Source organism: Wyeomyia smithii, chromosome 2, assembly GCF_029784165.1.
Source record: "Wyeomyia smithii strain HCP4-BCI-WySm-NY-G18 chromosome 2, ASM2978416v1, whole genome shotgun sequence".
Classification (NCBI taxonomy): Eukaryota; Metazoa; Arthropoda; class Insecta; order Diptera; family Culicidae; genus Wyeomyia; species Wyeomyia smithii.
In genome coordinates this window covers 183,701,693-183,721,342 of record NC_073695.1, presented here as the reverse complement: position 1 = coordinate 183,721,342, position 19,650 = coordinate 183,701,693, and the positions used below count along the sequence as shown (strand labels likewise).

The following is a 19,650-nucleotide window of genomic DNA, read 5'->3' as shown; positions in this document are numbered from 1 at the left end:
TCTTGGATTTCAAAATGGCATTTGGAAACAATTTCTGGCCTCTGAGCATCAATCTGGTTAAAGAAACACACCAATTGGGTGGTATTTGGTCATTCTCGGCTATTTTCCAGACACCGGAATTCGCCATCTTACAACTTAAAATGTTGTCTGAGTTTGATAGGTCGATTTGTGGCTCCAGTGCAACATAACAATTCCGGAAATACGCATATTGGGTGGTATTTGGTCATTTACCGCTGTTTTTCGGAAACCGGAAGTCGCCCTCTTGGATTTTGGAAAGGCATTTGGGAACAATTCCTGGCCTCCATGCGTCAATCTGGTTAAAGAAACGCTCATATTGGGTGGTATTTGGTCATTTGCTGCTATTTTTCAGAAACCGGAAGTCGCTATCTTAGATTTCGAAATGGTATTTGGAGACATGCTAGAAGAAGGCAGGGTGTCGAAACATTATAGACATGATGGTTACACCTAAAAATATTCACTTGTCAAATTTGGTCATATTTGCTTGATTGGTTCTCGAGCTGTGCGAAATTTGAGTTTCATTTGTATGGGACCCCTCCCTTATAGAAGAAGGAGATGTGTCAAACCAATATGGATATATTTGTTACCCCTAAAATCATTCACCTGCTAAATTTGGTTCCATTTGGTTGGTTAATTCTCGAGATGAGCAGAAATTTGTGTTTCATTTGTATGGAACCCCTCCCTCACAGAAGAGAGAGGAGAGGCGAACCATTATGGACATATTTGTTACCTCTAAAAACCTTCACACACCAAATTTGGTTGTATTTGGTTGATTGGTTCTCGAGCTGTGCAAAATTTGTGTTTCATTTTATGAAAAATGTCATCTGGGCACTAGTCCGACTTTCGAAATGAAATTTCCGTTCAACAAGCATCAACATTTACGATTTACGAGCTTACGTTGCTTTCACTTTTCGAAATCGAGCTTCTTACAGCTCTACGCATGACCCGGGACCAAAAGCAACGCAATATGCTGAGCCTGTAATGTGTGTATGATAGTCAGTATTCCCGTATTGCGGGTAGTAAGCGTACCCTCGCACAATCCAACTTTCCATGGGCTGTAACGGCGAACAGTGCACGCAGCCCATTTCGACGTTTTCTGTAGGTCAAGGAATTTTCGATCGCAGTACCGGAGTAGAAAATATAGCAACGTCGTAACGTAGCATACCAACTTCAATAAACAATGGGCGTTTTGATATTTAAATTTCGTCGTGCTGCCAGTGATGGAAACGAAACGAATATGATGCAATCGTCGTTTATTCATCACTTGTGCAGTTCACGAAGTGTACAGGCCGCGACTAAACTTGAATCCTCTCAACCCATAATGAAATGATGATATGGTGCAAAGGTTTCTGGGAGAAGACAAACACATGACTAGACTACATCAGCTCTGAGAAGCGATTCGATCGTTGCGTTTGTCTCTCCATAGGTCGGTAGTTAGGGGAAGAAAGGATAGCAACAGGAGAATATCATGTCGCCTGAACAGCAGCAGAGGTTGGTTGCGGTGAGAGGGAATGTGTGGGGAAGGGACTACTTCGGCAGCGGTTAAGCTTAAGCGAGAGTAGGAGGGCATACACTGTCATTTTCTTTCTTTTTCTGACAAAAAATCATATTCATGAGTCAGATGAAGAAGGATATAACAAGTTCTGATCCCTCTGTGTAACAGAGACGAATTACTTCATATACCGAGTTGTGCACATTGAGAACCACGTGTTGTGGTGTACACTAATGAAAAGAAATATATCGTAAAGAGGAAAGCGAAGAGAGTGCACCAGCACCGATATTTTGTTTTTCGCATACTGACGACGATTTCAACGCATCTTAGGCTTGTTTTATATCTATTCATAAATCGCTAGAGGTGGTTTCTTTCCTTCGCTGCGTGCGCATGCGCGGATCAAAATAAACAAAACTGTTTATCAAAGTTGTTATGATACGTTGCAACATTTAAATGTTTTTCACTCAGTTAAAATAGGGTGCGTGCGCTGGTCGCCATCACCGCTCGTGGAAAGCTGGATTATTTCCGAAAGCAATAGCGAAATAACATTTCAGATCTCTAGCTTATTCTTACCAAATTTCCAATGGTGATGTCAAATTAAAAATCGGTGGTTACGCACGTGTTTAAAAATACGTCTTTCTGAGAAAATCCATGATGGCGGCCATTTTTGATATTTCAAAAGAAATCTAGAACTGCAAGGCTTCGAAGTGTTCGGTTTTGCGGATGACTTGGTCATTATAATCCGCGGCAAGTTTGACAACATTATCTCAGAACGAATGCAAATAGCATTGAATTTCACCGCTTCATGGTGTAAGAAAGAAGGATTAAATATAAATCCCTCGAAAATTACTATAGTAACTTTCACTAAATAGAGGAATACTCATCTCAATATCCTCTACTTGGATGGAAGTCCTCTAACGTGTTCTAATAAAACCAAATACTTAGGAGTGATCTTGGATGGTAAACTAAACTGGAATGCCCATCTGGAGCAAATCCTTAATAAAGCTACTTGTTCTTTTTGGACCTGCAAGCGAACATTTGGTAAAAAATGGGGTCTTGAACCAAGCATGATACACTGGATCTACTCTGCTATAATAAAACCTCGAATTACGTATGCGGCACTTATTTGGTGGCCAAAAGCCAAAAAAAAAGTGCGAAAATTAAACTTGAAAAACTGCAAAAGCTTGCCACTATGGCGGTAACTGGTGCAATGGGGACTACCCCGTCTAAGGCCCTAGACGCACTACTCAATCTACTACTACTATCTCAAGTAGTTGTACTGGTTGCAGGTAAATCTGCCATAAGACTCAGTCGCATGACTAGATTGCTCGATGAAGATCTAAATGGTCATCTGAGTATTTTAAAAGATTTCAACATCAAACCTCTTATACTAATAAAAAATGAAGATTTGTTAGTTAAGAAATACGACTTCAATCATTTGTTTACTGTATTCGAACCAAATCGTAGTTAATGGGAACGTGGAGGTCCCAGCACTAGAGACGGCCCTATAATTTTCTATACTGATGGCTCGAAATTAGAAAACAGGGTAGGTGCTGAAATCACAGGCCCTGAAGTGAATTATTCAGTAGCAATGAGATAATGGCCCACTGTCTTTTAAGCTGAAATATACGCTATCTTAGAATGTACTGTAATTTGTTCAAAAAGAAAGTATCGTTATGCTAATATATGCATGTTTTCTGACAGTCAAGCGGCTTTGAACACTCTGAAATCTGTTTGCTGCTCCTCCAAATTGGTCTGGTATTGCGTAAAAATGCTTCAGCAACTGGCTAAATGCAATAAGGTAAATCTCTACTGGGTTCCGGGGCATAGCGGTGTTGAAGTAAATGAAAAAGCAGACGAGTTAGCCAGAATTTATTGGCCCTGAACCGTTCTGTGGTGTTTCCAACAGCTCTCTCAATACTGTAGGAATGGGAAAGAGAGCAGGTGCTGCTGAATTGGAATGGCACCTCGACAGCTCGGCAAGCCAAGCAGCACATCAAACCAAATCTATCTATTACACGAAAACTGCTAAAGCTTTCGAAAAAAGACCTACGCACGTACACTGGACTGATTACTGGTCATTGTCCATGCAAGTATCATCTCAAGAAAATAGGGAAACTAGATGATGTTAGCTGTAGGTTTTGTAGTATAGAAAGTGGGAGCTCTCAACATCTGCTGTGTGAGTGCGAGGCAATATTTCACAGAAGGCGCCAGTTTCTGGGGAAAGGGCTCTCCTCAAACAGTTTTAGAGTTTATAAGCAAAATAATACCAGATTGGGATAAAGCCTTAATTTAAGATGTTGTCCACAAAAAAATGTAGTGGTCAATATCTTTCAAAAAGGTATACAGCAAAAGAGGACAAACCACAATAGATCTAAATACAAGTCGCAGTGGTAATATGTCCCCGACAGTGAAAAAAAAACCCCGCGTAAAAAGCGACTTTAGTGTATACTAAAACCATACCAAAACCGATTTCGTAAAATCACCGCTTTGAGCTCAGTTTTTGTCCGATTTAAGATCTGTTTTTTTAAAAGATAAGTAAGAAGATGCTTAAATGTGGACAAACTCTTAGAATTTTGATATTTGGTCTTAGAACAAAATGGCGTCGAAAAAACATCGAAAATTTCCGATTTCTCAAAAATTCAAAATGGTGCCACTGTTGCCCCTTAAGTTAAAATATGTTCAAGCTCGGGGAAATTTATTTTCGCATCAAACTTCATCAAAAAATCATACATAGAAACCAAGGCAAAAAATTGTTACACTGTGTTATCAATTCATGTTAGTAAAAAAGTATTCAAATTTCGGAGCGGGATATTGAGGTTTGAAACTAACTCGCACGTATTCCGGACATGTATTAGATAGAAAACCTCTGTGGAATCTTCGCACGACGTGTATACCGAGGTGGAAAGCAGGACAAATTTCTCTTATTATAACTTAAATTTTTTTCTTACCGATGCAACTTTTTAAATTTCATTAATCTTCATTGACTCACCAAAACGATAAGTTTAACGATGCGTTCAAAAGAATTTTTCTCACTGTATATTATTTAAGTTTAGAGTTTGCAATCCCGGGAACGATTTCCCGGGAATTGCTCTATCCCGGTATTCCCTGATCCCGGGAATAGGAATATTGATTCCCGAGCTCCTCGAAAAATTTTCCATACAATATTGCAATAAAACTAAATATCGTATCAAAACACGAAACTTACGTCGTATAAGTGTAGAGCAGCTTCATAGTGTGCATTATACGAAGCAAATATTTGCTTGAAACGACGATCAATATTTGCTTGCCGTGCAATATCAAATTATTTGCTTAATTTATTTGTCAAAAATATATGCTGTCTTATTTAGTAAACGTAAAATTAGGAAATATTTTCTTCGTCTCATGTCTTTTTTTTGCTAGTGAGTTTACTACTAAGCGGATAGTTACTTGATTTTTTCTTTGTTTATTGACAAAAAATTTCGAAACCTGTAAATTGTTTAAAAAAACCTGAAACCCGTAAATCAATGCGACCAGAAAAAAATAAATTTATAAAACTCAGTCAGTGTTACCTGGGTCGTGGCCGCGATTTCACATTAATTACGAAGGCATTGGAATGCTCTAAAGTCTGGCTGCCAAACACTCAGCTTTATCTTCAACAAACTAAAAGTATTGGACTCTTCAGTTTCTAATGAAATGTAGCAAGAGCTGGAATCGGTGATTTAGAATTATTTTAGAAATCAGACACCAGCGGTGATTCAGCGACCTTAAGCAAAGTTTTACAGAAGGGAACTACATTATTTGGGCCTAACGAAAAAGTGTCAGCGGAACTGAAGCGATTGATAGAGGCGATTGTTTATGAATTTCTGGAGTTTGAAACTTTTTGTTAATAAACTTTATTTGAAATCTCATTTTTGCTAAGGATTTTTTCCTTTCCCGGTTCCCAGGATTTCCCGGGAAATTAGATTTCTCATTCCCGTTTCCCGGGAAATCTATTCTCGGGAATATTGCAAACCCTACTTAAGTTCAATAATTTCCATTGTCCACTGATAACACAGTGCAACAATTTTTTTGCCTTGGCTTCTATGTATGGTTTTTTGATTAAATTTGATGCGAAAATAAATTTCCCGGAGTTTGAACATATTTTAACTTAAGGGGCGACAATGGCGCCATTTTGAATTTTTGAGAAACCGGTAATTTTTTATGTCTTTTCGACGCCATTTTGTTTTTAGACCAAATATCAAAATTCCAAGAGTTTGTCCACATATTAGCATCTTTTTACCCATCTTTTAAAAAAACAGATCTTAAATCGGACAAAAACTGAGCTCAAAACGGTGATTCTACGAAACCGGTTTTGGCATAGTTTTAGTATATTTCACAAAGCAAAATAATATTGATTATTCCTGGGCATTAATGGTAATCCGCTAATATCTTGAAGTGATAGTCAAATTATATCTTATTTTAAGTAAAAAAGTCTCAGAAATCGAATGGGCTACACTCAGTAGTCTAATTTTGCAAAGAACCTATAGAGAGCTGCTTTGCCACAAAGTTACAGAATCCAGTTTGTCAAACGGGTGATCGTAAGTTCGAATCTTAGTAGAATTAGGCCTTTCGATGTCAAAAGACTTAAGCATGTGTTTTTCCCATGCTACCTACTTATCCTTCCATCACGCTGAATGCAGTGTGACTTCCCATTCCATTAACGAGCATCGGTGCAGTAAAGCAGTCAGCGTAAAAATAAAGAGTAAAACATTGACACACAAGCACGGATAGTTCAAAAGCATGCCACTTACTCACAATAGCTTCGTTTCCAATAACAGAAGTGCGGAATACAGCAGACACCCTGGCATGTTACAGTAGCTCAACGTTTCTGGTCGCGAACAAATAGCAAAAAATCTGAATGCAACTAGAATGAAGAATTTTTTAAGTTCTTGAAACATCCTTCGATTCTAAAATAAACCAAACAATTCTCAACCCTGCGAAGAGTTTTGGTATTTTTCTTTTTTGTCATCGCTATTTCAGTGATCCACGCAATGGTTTCTGTATCTTTATCTTTGGAATTTGGTTGGCTGCCAAGTTTAAGTTTGAAATATTGCAAAAAAAGCAAAGCCTTGTTGCTACATTCCGTTTCGAAACTCGACCTTCTGTTTAATATACACAACGAATATATGCGCTGTGCATATATCAAACTTATCTGAATGAAGTTCTACAAAAGGGTAAATCATTGGATATCCAGGCATTTATAATTGCCTATATTTATCAGGAGCAACTAACGAGGTTCAGTAAAGATCAGCAATATAGTTAAGTGTAGAGGAAAAGGTGATAGTATAAAAATCCATCACTTACCATGGTGACAAAATATCTTTCTTTCCGTCACAGTTATTAGAGATGCAAAAGTAAACTCGACTCGATAAATGATTGAAACACTTTCTTTTTTCCTTTTATAACCGACTGTGAGGACGTAGCCGGCATCGTTATCGACCTATATCAAGCTAAAGCTACTGAATTGATATTCATTGTAGATCCATCACAGAAGAGCAACTACGAAATGTGCGGTCATTCAAGTTTAAGCTCAAACTCAAGGTGAGGATTGCCACGAGGTTTTGAATAAAATCTGGTAAACCACAAATAAAACTCTTCCAATAATCTGGAAGTCATTTCGTGCGACAAAGCGTTATTTTTTACAATAAAAATACGAACAAAATTCAAGTGATGATCTTCTATTTGCTCTCACATGTTAGGTAAGCTGAGCCCAGTCACGACCCATTTCGCTATGAAGACCTTTTGCGAGACAACGCAAATGAAATCTGGCAAAAATTTGGCTCATTGTAAAATATCAGAAAAACTCAGAGTTTGGCTGTTTGTCTGACTCGCAATTAGAAATGTGGCAAATCTAGGTTTACCTAGCATACTGACAACGTTGCTGAAGCATCAAGAAGTTCTTTAATCGTACAGATTTGTTTCGTTACGAATAGTTTATTATTCGATTTGAACTGAATTTTCATTAACATACATTCATTCATTTCAACATACGACACTCGCACAGATTAACAGTAAACCCTCGCGGAGAAATGACCGAACCAAAATCGTTATGGTATTAAAAATCTTACAGCCAAAACAAACCGCCATAATCACGGATACCCTTCATATTGATTAGCTAAAAACCTGGTGAAAACCGCTTAAAAAGACAATTTTTACTAAGCAGAAAATTCACACGCGCACAACGTTATCCCTTGGGGAGTTCTTCCTTCTAAAGGACAAAATATCAGGTTATCAGATTTGTCAGAATTGTCGAAATTTAAAACTTCAAAACTTGCAAAACGAGTCTAATTCAAATAATTTTTCTCGCTGTTTTGTTGAAGTGTATAATAAACTCTCTATTATTAATAATGAAAAATATCAGTATAAATTTACAACCAACTATTATATAAGTGTTAAGAACAGAACACTTAATTACTTCGGATTTACATTTTTAGTCTTATTCATTTTCCAATCAAATATATATCCACAAACTATGTGATAGTGTAAGGACACACAATGAATTATCTGAGGATAACCACTTCGAAATACATCATCAAAACACAATTTATTCCAAAAAAAATAAAACATTTTATGTACAATCCCTTAATGACTTAACACAAGGCAATCTTTCTTGTAGTCTAGGGTTTCCAAACTAAAATTACCGGCTACACATTTAGTGCAAAACGTCCGTAAAAGTGAATCACTTTACTGCATATGGGTATCATTATTTCACGAAAATGCTTTACGCCACAGCTTCCGTATGCAAGCATTCCCATCTGGCTCCCCAGCGTCTAGAGCGGGAACAGCGGAAGAACACAGAAAATGGCAAATTGCGCTGGTCGTGAAGCTCAGCCTGATGTGCTGCCATCATCATCGGTGGAGAACCGGAAATCCTACCACAAGCGAAATAGCCCGACGGTCGTAAAATGTGTCGATTTATGACCGCATACGGTTTTTTCCCTGTTGGAAATGTGAGTGGTACTTTCATCAATGGTTTTATTAGGTCTGGCTAGAGGCTGCTGAATTTTCTATTTTCGTTGTCGTCTCGACAGCTAGTTTGATAGGGTCGTAACTTTCCCATAGAACTCCAACTTCAGCGTGTGGTTTTACCAATTTCCTATTTTCTGTTCATTTTCAGAGCTTTCGTGGACAACACATACCTGCAGATTCTGACACTGGATGATAATCCTTCCTTTAGTGAGCTCCCGTTACGACTGTTCCACGGTAATCCGAACCTGATCGATATTTCAATGCGCCGCAATGCTCTCGTAGCGCTGGATGCGGTTCATTTTCCGCTGGACAGACTACAGCGTTTGAAACTAGCGGGCAATCCTCTGGCTTGCAACTGTTCGATTAGATGGTTGTGGCGATTGGTTACTGGCACAGTGGACGAGGAAGACAGCGATGGAGTAGCGATGGTTGCACGTGGTGGTGACAGCTTGGCTAACATTACAACGGTGCTGATGATCGATAAAGATGAGATCGGGTGTGATTTAAATGATGACGGTTTGGTCACCAGAAGAACACTGCGGACTATGTCCGAGGGTGACATCAACTGTCCCGCGCATTGGGTGACGGTAGTTGGAGTTGTTGGGAGTATTGTAGTGGTGTTGTTGGTAATGTTCGTTGTAGTGTTCTACCGACGGAAGATTAAACAGCGAAAGAAGATATTACAAGAGCGGAAAAATGTGCACGAGCGGATCGTACCACAAAAAGTAGATAAGTTAGAGCTAGAGCGATATTTAGCCCAACAAGTGCTGGCTAACGACTACCGAGAGCTTAGACCATGTGATGTGTCGATGCGATATGACAGTAAGTGTTCTACCCAACCGTTGCATTCTCCTGATCAGGAAGAGTCGGACCATTACGAAAACATCGATTACCTCCAGCATCAGCGAGCTTTGAACCATCACAACCACCCATACCATCAGAACCAACATACCCATCCGTATCACCAGGCACAACCGCAGGTCCATATGACCCTCCAACACACCGATCATTACCCCCAAAAATTTTCTACCCCATCCGGACATCCCACTGCCAACAATACCCTTCCAGTTGCTCCTCAGCAACGAAATCATTCGAGTGGTCAAGCCTATTCTCCAAACTTTTTCATCTACGTGCTATATTCTCACTTCATCTTCCTGTTACTGATATTATGATGAACTAAAGCATCGAAATACACCGAAAAGCTCAATGCGCTCTCAAATACCCCTGTGTGGTACAAGTTCTGTTTGTTCTAGATCGAATCGTTTCAGAATATAAAGATATTGTTCCCCACTCATGTTCACCTTCAAACAAACACTCTTCGTGACACCAACAACGCTACATACAATCACTCATAGAAGAATAAAAAAAAGAATGAAAACAAAAACATTCACTTCATATTCATTGATATAGCAGAGAGTAATAAAAAAGACACGCATTATTATAGATATTTAAGACAGAAAATACATAACAAAAAAGGCAACAACGCTAAGGTCTACATACAAAGTGTAGCGAATTAGCCAGCGGATGATATATACTATTTTGTACAGCTATTTTCATATTTGTAAGTCAACACTTCAATCAAATTGTACATTCTGATGCAATAAAACATAGGTAATGCAAGCGCCTGCGTTTTCAGTTAAAAGTTCCCAAATTCACTCTTGTTTGGTAGCTTAATCCAATCTGTTTTGCCATACTAGTGGTTAAGTTTATATTTATTAATAGCAATTGGACGATTATATTGTGTTTCGTTTTCTAGTGCACACCGTTATCCGTACTTACGACCAGCGCCATTTAATTGATTACTCCTAATTTAGGGCTACCTGCGATTTTCCCTACGAGAACTGTCTCCTTGTTCAGAAGACATAAACAACTAACATCTAAACTGACACAAACAAAACCGTTAACCGTAATTATATGAAATATAACATTTTTATAAGCAACACTCACCCTACTGCGTAACTTGGAAAGACATTTGAAGTAAACTAAGCAAATCATGATAATACATCCGCAACAAAAGAGCAAAAAGACATAACACTGTACTCATAATCCGCTGCTTCATTCTCGCTCTTTTCGACATTTTCTAACAGTTTATAAAATTGCGATGTTAAGTACGTACTCTAGATATATATTTACGAAGATTGTAACTTTTTTTTCGAAAATGTGGCTGAATCAAACAAAAAAAAAAACACAATACCGGATAAAAAAAGCAAAATTCTTTAAACTAAGTAATGTCAACACACACTCACTTACTCTGTTCGAGCATAAGTTGTTATAAGACTGAAGACAATTGCGCAAAATAAAGGTAGAACCATCTTTAAACAGTTGGTGCTTTTTCATTCGTTTCCGATTGTTTTCCTTTGGCCTCCTCGGTAACAGGTAAGTTTCCAGATAGGTAAATGGTTTTATGCCTTTCCGATTCTGGTGATTTATTATTCAAGCAATTTCTCTGAATCGACTTGCTTAGTAGTAAGAACAAATAGATGCTTATGTAATTCATGTATGCAAATTATGCAATCTTTCGTCTGACCATCGGGCCGTATGTGATTGGTTAAATTGGCGTGCAGAAAATTTGCTTCTAGCTAAGAAAGATAATAATCGATTGCACAACTGAAACTTTTCCCTAATTATACATGATTGAAGTATTTGACCAAGCTTTAAAGCAGAAAAAATTGGATTGTTATTGAATTATAGAAATGATTCGTGAACATAATTAATATGCTTTAACGTATTCTGAAATTAATATCATTAGTCATTCATTCTAATAACATCGTTCAAGACATCATTGAAGACACTTTAAATATGTTTGAAAAGGAAATTATTATCTTCTACCCCAGAATCATTCCTTTAGGACTTTTCTTAGAATGGTAACAACTACAAATCAGTAAACTTTTCAATACTGTGAATTCGAAGAAATTTGACTCCTTTGTAGGTGTATGGTAGGTATATGACATCTGGCTAGGTACGAACATGATGCAACAACTGCTTAGTTTTAACATAAGTGACTAACCAGTAACCAGTTTAAATATAGCAGATTTGTTTGCTTGAAATTTAAACATTCGTCTTCAGTGCACAATGGTCCAGAAACCAAACTTAGGGGGAAATTTGGGTCTAGAGCTCTATAGCAATGTTTTAGAGAAAAACTTTCTTCTACAAAGTTGTTACCGTGGAATGGGGTGAAATTGATCAGTGGGGTGAAATTGATCACCTGAAAATCCGTGATAAAAAATACTATTCAAAAGATATTGCTCTTACAACACTAGGCAATGTTAACGTGTCCTTAAACGCAACGTTTGCATAATTCACATACCTGTCAAAGTTAACCCTTGCATGCCCGGTACAATTTTTCATATTTTCGAAAAATTCTTCTAACTCAGTCGAAACTTAATCAAATTTGATCAAACAAGTTTCCATATAACAAAAAAAAGTATTGAATTTACTTAAAGTAATCTTAGTTAAGGGTTAATTACGTTAAATTTGGAGAAGTGAGTAAAGTTTGATAAAAGCTCAAAAAATGTGATTTTCAACAATGATCATTCCATACCATTAAAGAAATACTGATGAATTCGCAGGAAACCACAAAGATTTTAACTTCAGAGCTAGTTTTTGAGCTTTTGCAACAAACCGAATTGAAATCGGTCTAACGACGATCGAATAAGAGCAAATTTAGCAACAAGCAGTTCATGAACCAAAATAAACAATTTTTTACCTGAAATATCGTTATTTTCGTTTCCAATCTAGCTGTATATGATATTTTTCAGTACAGAAATCATCATTTATTTTTATCATATCGAAAAAAAGCACATTGCCAAAAGAATGTATGGATTTCAATGGTGATCAATTTCACCCCAATTTACCTCAGCGTACCTTATAGAATTATCGAATTTAATTCATGAAGTAGAGGATAGAAATTTCACCAATAGCCATTGAGGTCTACTGGAGCACATAACAGTACTTGTTTTAAAATTATACTATTTCGGTAAAAATGTACACGAAGCTAGGTCATTGGAAATTGTTATAAAAATTGATCAATTTCACCCCATTCCATGGTACATATGATAAAGCGCTTATTGAAAAATTATCAAATATTGGGGAGAAAAAAATCACTTCGGGTTAGAATCTCCGAAGATGTACTGAATATCTTGAACACATCGTCAACGCCAAGCTCTTTCAGCAACAATGATTCGATATTGAGGAGAGCTAGATTTGTTAAACGGCTGGGCAGTGCTTTTTAACAGTTCACCCGTACTAGTTAGAAGAAAATAGACCCCAGTGTGGTTCAAGGCATATTGCCCTATTCCTACCTCCACGTGGTAGCAACTGGGATACGAGCAACCAAGGAAAAACCGGTAAACCGGTGGGGTAGTTGTTCTCCTAGAGAGCAGCTTGTCTGCGCGTCTACCCCACAGGCTAAGGGCGGCTCAAACAGCGACTGATCCGGACCGGATGGTTGAACTATGAAATGCGGTGTCTCGCCAGCTACATCCATGGCGGCAGCTCCGTCGCGAGACTAGGTATCGCAGCCCTAGTGAGGCAGCATACTAAAATAAACATACTACGGAGAATCAAGAATTCAAAACGAACCGGAACAATCGGCAATGACCCAGCCGACGAAATAAGGACGACGATTAGAAGCTCAGTACATGTAACAGTAGATCGACCCGGATGTCGACCGAATTCTGCTGGATCAGCTAGAACCCCGCCACTTCGACAGCGTCGCGCTCCAGGAGCTTTGCCTGGAAGGAGAGAAGGTACGGTGGATTTGACGCCGCAAGGCACAGTACCACCAAAGCGGCAGACAATCAGCGACAGGTTGTGTTTGTTGAGAATTAAGAGCCGGTTCCACAACTACACTATTCCCGATGTGCACTGCCCTCACGAAGGAAGACCTGATGCAGGGAAAGAAGCGTTCTACGCACAGCTGGAGAAACTCTACGATAGCTGCTCGCGTAGAGATATCAAGATCGTCGTTGGGGACATGAACGGAAGGATAGCCTTATATAAGCCGGTTATCGGCCCGCACAGCCAAAGTCACTTCTTTCCTCGACCAACGTACAGCAAAACAAATTGACCACGTTCTCAACGACGGCCCGTTCTTCTCAGATATTACAAACGTACGCACCAATCACGGTGATGATCGGACATGACCACTTCGATACAAAAAACTACAAAACCCTGATAACCGGTAGTCCTCTATGGAAGTCCTTTTGATATTTTCGAACAGAAGGTGCCTATCGGCGAACAGAAGGTGACTATCTACGGAGGAGCACAAGCGGACGACGGATAATGGCTACAGCGCATGAACCATGAGTTACAATCGCTGCTTGGAGAGAACCCCATTGCACACCTGGCGAAAGACAATAGGTTGCGGTGGGCCGGTCATGTGAAATCACTTCTTTTCAGCAACCCTACCGGCACAAGAAATTAAGGGGCGCAGCGTGCATGATGGCTCGACCAGATCGAAAGAGACTTGCGAGTGATGAGACGTCTGGGGAACTGGTGAAACACAGCCCAAAACCGAGTAAACTGGCGACTTCTTGATACAGCACGAGTTACTACAGCTCTCGTCTGACTGGTAAAGTGAGTAAGAGAGCAAGGGTTGAGAATCGATCCTGGGTGCAGAACTAGTTCTTAGCCAATGAATGACGACATCTCAATTTGTGTTGATTTTGATGCTCTGATAAGTAGTATGGAATGTATATATATATTGAATACAATCATTCTCTGGGAAATTCTAGGGGGGGGAGGGGGCTGAACACGTTCTAGGGGGGCTTCAGCCCCCCCTAGCCCTCCCGGCGTTGCGCCCATGCTGATATCGTAAATATCGTAAACTTAGGGTTATTAATGTTTTTCATAAAAAATCATGCGTTTTTAATATGTTTGTCATTCTTTTTGGGGCAAACATAAAAAATATCTCTTGGTCTCATTTTGAAGGGCATACCTGACTCTATAAATGGAGGAGTTTTTCAAAATATGTTATTGTTTAAATTTAAGTTAATTCAATTTGAAAACATGTCAAAAAATTTCAATAATTTTATGTATTACGCATATAAAGGCACGCAGATTTATTTTTCTGGTATTTTTTCTTACAACAAGTAGTAATTACCTTTAATTTGATTCAAAAAGATCGAACATCGATCATGATTACGGAAATACCCAAATTGATATTTGGTCACTTTCGGTTGTTTTCCGGCCCCGCCCTCCTTCCAAAGTAGGGAGGATTCTCAAACCATCATAGAAACAATTATCACCCCCCAAAACCTTTACATGCTTGCTAAATTTGGTTCCGTTTACACCGCCGGTAACCGCATAACTGTCCCATACTGATTTTGGTCACTTTTGAGTTATCATCGGGAATCGACTTAACTGTTATCATATTTTCTGGAAAAAAATTAAAATTGATACTTTTGAATGGAAAAACATGGAAAAAATACCAAGTTGTTTTTATCCCATATTAAAAGTACCCGCATTACAGTCCCACTGCATAGTGGTACAAACTGCAAACATATAATTTTGCTCCAGATTAGTGTATATCGGACTATTTTAGGCATATAGAAGTATGTAATTTAATTAACTAGACTAATGTTGTTTTTCTGTAGCACAATCTACGTTGCCAATGATACTGCCGGTTGCTGGTTGAATTCATATGTGATGGGACAAAATATGCGAGTACTTTTGAAATGTACCCACATATTTTGTCCCATTTTGTCTATTTTTCAAGTTACATAACGTAAAACCAATGCCATCCATGGTTTTTTGTTCTCAACGATAAACTTGTGGTGCCATGAAACTGTTATAGTCATTGGTTCTGGATGTATTTGCTGGAAATCTGAAAATTCACGGATAATATTAAATCACCGTTTTCTCAACATGTTGTTTTTCATTATTGGACAGTTATCCGGGTACCGGCAGTACACCTCCCTTTCTGAGGAGGGAGGGGGGTCCAATCACAATGGAAGTATTTTTTGTGCCCAAAAATCTTCTCATGCCACATTTGGTTTCATTTGCTTGATATCCTGAGTTCTTGCGTTGAGCAGAAATTTGTGTTTCATGTGTATGGGACCCCTCTCTTCCAGAAGAGGAAGAGGTGTTGGACCACCATGAAAATATTCTTTGCCCTCAAATGTCTTCAAATGCCAAATTTGGTTCTAATTGCTTGATTAATTCTGGAGCCATGCAAAATATTGTGTTTCATATCTATGTAAACCCTCCTTTCCAAAGTGTCGTAAAACCATAGAAACATTTCTCACCCCCAAAAACCTCCCCGTGCGAATTTTGGTTCCATTTACTTGATTAGTTTATGAGTTATGCAAAAAATTATGTTTCATTTGTATAGAAAAAACTCCTCCCCCCATATAGAAAAAAATGGCCGTCGATCTACCACAGAACAGTTTCTTGCTCTCGTGAAATACACATGCCAAATTTGGTTCCATTTGCTTGATTAAATTTTAAGTTATACAGATATTTGAGTTTCGTTTGTATGGGAGACTTCCCTTCCAGAGCAGGGAGGGGTGTCAATCTACCATAGAAATATTTAATGCGCCTCAATACATTAACTTGCCAAGTTTGGCTTTATATGCTAGATTGTTTCTCGAGTTCCAGAAGAAGAAGGGTCTTAAACTATCATTAGAACCTTCCCCGGCCCCATAAACCCCTACATACAAATTTTCATGTCGATCAGTTCAATAGTTTCCAAGTCTATATTGATCAGACAGACATAATTTCATTTTTATGTGTATAGATTACTTCAATTATTTTCACAAATTACTATATGAAAAATTTTGTGAATCAACAAAAGGTATAAGATGTACAATTGATTTGAAAAATATCCCCAAGGACGCGGACAAGAAAGTTTGAGTACCGCTGCACTAAGGGTTGCAAAAATTAAGCACTTTAAAAGACAAAATTAATAAAAACTGCGACAGATATATCAAAACAAAATTCAGCTTCAATTAACCTTCAAGTTTGCATTGACTCGACAGATTGATATTGTTGGATGTTAGATGAGTTTTAAAAACCTATATTTATATATTAATAGTCCTATGCAAATAGACCACGTCATAAAACAAATTAAGTGATCAGTTTGAGAGCTCAAGCATATTTTGCGGTAGATATGGAAGCACAGCTCGTGCGAAAATATTTCTTTCCTTTTTTTTCCTTTTTTAGACGTCCTGTAAAGATTCAAATGGCATTCGGTTCGATTTATGGCCTCTGAATACCAATCCGGTTCTGAAAATATTCATACTAGTTAGTATTTGGCCTTCTTGGTAGTTTTTTGAAATCGGCGGTAACCATCTTGAAATTCAATATAATATCTGATATCGAATTCCGGCCCGATTCCAGACATACTTATATTGAAGAGTCGATTTCTGCTCGGATTAATCTAAGCCTGCGTTAAAAACAAGCTCTATGTTTGTCTGACTCTTTAGGGTAAATGGTTGTAGGAAGGAGCGACACATCCGAGAAAGCGCTGTAATGTTATTGAAATAATTTATTTTAATGCCTGTTTTCAGCCCCAGAAAGCAGCAATGTAACCTTCATTGACTATAAGCACCGGCAGAGTGAATGGCAGCAAACCTGGCATCGCTTTTATAGTTGTTATTTGTTTGATACAAGTTTCTCATTGCGTTTATTTTGGCTCGCCCGTTTAACAGTTGTTTTGGCTCGCTGCAGTTAAGTCCGCAGGACTGTATGTATAGCGTTTATACTATTGGCATGTAGGGAATTAGCTTCATAAAAGCGCATCTATTTTGTTTCAGCACAACATAACGCACATTTCACTTTATTTTTCGAATCTTTTCTCATTATTTTTTTGCATGCTCTACTTAAAAAAATTATAAATTTCGGTTATGGAATGAATTTTTCCGAATACTTTTATTGTATTTTATAATCTATTCTTCTTTATCTCACATTATATATGCATGATCATATCTATATTGTTACATTAATCTAATTGAATCATGGTCATATCTCTAATCAATGAACCCTGACCGAAAACCCACCTCGCTAACAAAAACTCCCATCCGTAGTCTTTGTAGGGATCCAGAGGTATACTTGGTCTCTATCTAAGCAAAGACTTCATTATAACGTTTCTTCCACATTGCAGGTTTCGTGCAGCACTGGCACAGCTCGAAATTCAGAGTTCCAAGAGAAACGGGTTTGAAAAATAGCGTTCAACATTTGCTTCTTCACTTAGTTACACGAGAACTTTATTATTTTTAGACTTCCCATACGCAGCCAACCTATTCAAGTCTATAGACTGTTCCGAAAGTTATAAATACATCTTTCTTGACTAAAACAAAAAATACAGGATTTATCGGGTCATTTTATTCTGAAATATAAGTGTTTTCTTAAGTGATAAGTGATAATAAGTGTTTTCTTTCCAGTTTCAATTCAAGTTGGGATTATTTTTAGTAGGATACGCGAGTTCTCTAACTTTTCTCTTAACACTACTCATAAGCTTTTGCACAGTGTGTTTTCCGACCATTTTTACCACTTTAAGCCAATCTTTTTTAAATTTTTCAACATTGCCCGCTGGTTTGACATATTCCCTCAGCTTTGCCTTGGTCAAAGCCCAAAAAGTTTCAATAGGGCGAATTTCAGGGCAGTTTGGTGGATTCATCTCCTTTGAGACACATGTGACATTATTTGTTTTATACCACCCTAGTGCATCCTTAGGTTAATGGCAGGAAGCAAGATCGGGCCAAAAGATTGGAGGATTGTTATGCTGCTTAACCATGGGTAACAACCTTTTCTGAAAACACTCTTTCACCTAAATTTTACCATTCATTGTGTCGTTCGTAATGAATGGACGAGATATTTTCCCACATTCACAAATGGCCTGCCAAACCATTACCTTCTTGCCGCACTTTTCGGTATAAATGGCTTTCACTGGTCCAGGGTCCTTTCCCTTCGGTGATGTATAAAATTGCGGTCCTGGCAGAGTCTTATAGTCCAGTTTTATGTAGGTTTCGTCATCCATGATAACACATCCCATTTTTTTGGTCAGAAGTTTGTCATAAAGCTTCCGAGCTCTCGATTTCACAGATTCAGCTTGTTTTGGATTTCGTTTTGGCTGCTTCTGCTTCCGACGGGTCTGCAGACCCATTCTTCCTTGGCACGCATAACGTTACTCGCCGAGGTTCCAAGCTTTCTCGCCACATCTCGTACTGATACTGAAGATTGCCGCTTGTAGTATTCCTTAACCTTTTTGTCAATTGTGGGATCAACAGGCCCAGGTTTTCTACCACGTCTTGGGGCATCAGTAAATGTGCACTGCTCACAATACTTCCACAATGCGGTTTGAACTGCTCCGACACTTAAACCTTCTTCTCTGGTTAATTTTCTTATAGAAAGACCACTCACGGTGCCCAATTTGTGCACAATTCGCTTCTTTTGCTCGGGACAAAGACCACGCATTTTCAAAATTTCGCACTAAATGTTAGAAAAAATGACAGCATCTGTTTCTTTTGGATGTAAACAACAGGACGCAGCCAACGTTTGGTTGAATACTGCACGTTATTTGAAATGACGGTTGATCGTAAGTGTATTTATAATTATCGGAACGCTCTATATTATGTTTACGCTATCAAGTTCTATGAGATAAAATAACTTTTCTATCATGTTTTGAAGAATGCTTTTGATTTGAATTGCAAAGACGAATCTACTTATAATTCTTGATTTTTGTGAATTTCAAACGCATTTTTATGAGATAAAAAAATTTCGACAGAGGTCTTGTTGTGATTTTCTCTAATAATTCTTTCTCATAACTGTAGCTCAACTGGTGAATGAAAAACTAATATAAAACAAATGAAATTATAGCCGAAATTTCGAGTAAAAGATTTTCTATCTGGTTTTACACATACAATTCATTTCTATCTTTACTGCTTCCATGATTGATTGAAAATTTGATTTTCTTCGATTTATTCTCATAGCACGTCTCTCAGAATTATACTTGTGTTGACACGCGCTGTTGGATTGTAACTTTTCCTTATATCACTTCTTCCTATTGATTTCTTTTTGTCCGGTGAAACATAGAAGACTAAGACTGTGGAGCCCACAAAATATATCAACCACTTGACAGAACCTTTATCAAGTCAAAAACACGTTTTGCATGGAACTTATCATATACAAAACATCTTTTTAACTTTGGA

General features: G+C 38.1%; 1 protein-coding gene across 2 annotated transcripts in view; it reads left to right on the top strand.

The window, feature by feature from the left end:
* The window catches only part of LOC129725952 (nyctalopin-like), a 296,366-nt gene extending 285,547 nt beyond the window's left edge, over positions 1-10,819 (top strand). For both annotated transcript variants that reach the window (XM_055682410.1, XM_055682411.1), the window contains one exon: positions 8,649-10,819. In XM_055682410.1, the coding sequence (XP_055538385.1) occupies positions 8,649-9,672 (1,024 nt within the window). In that variant the 3' untranslated portion in view covers positions 9,673-10,819. The remainder of the gene's footprint in view (positions 1-8,648) is intronic.
* The last annotated feature ends 8,831 nt before the right edge of the window (positions 10,820-19,650 follow it).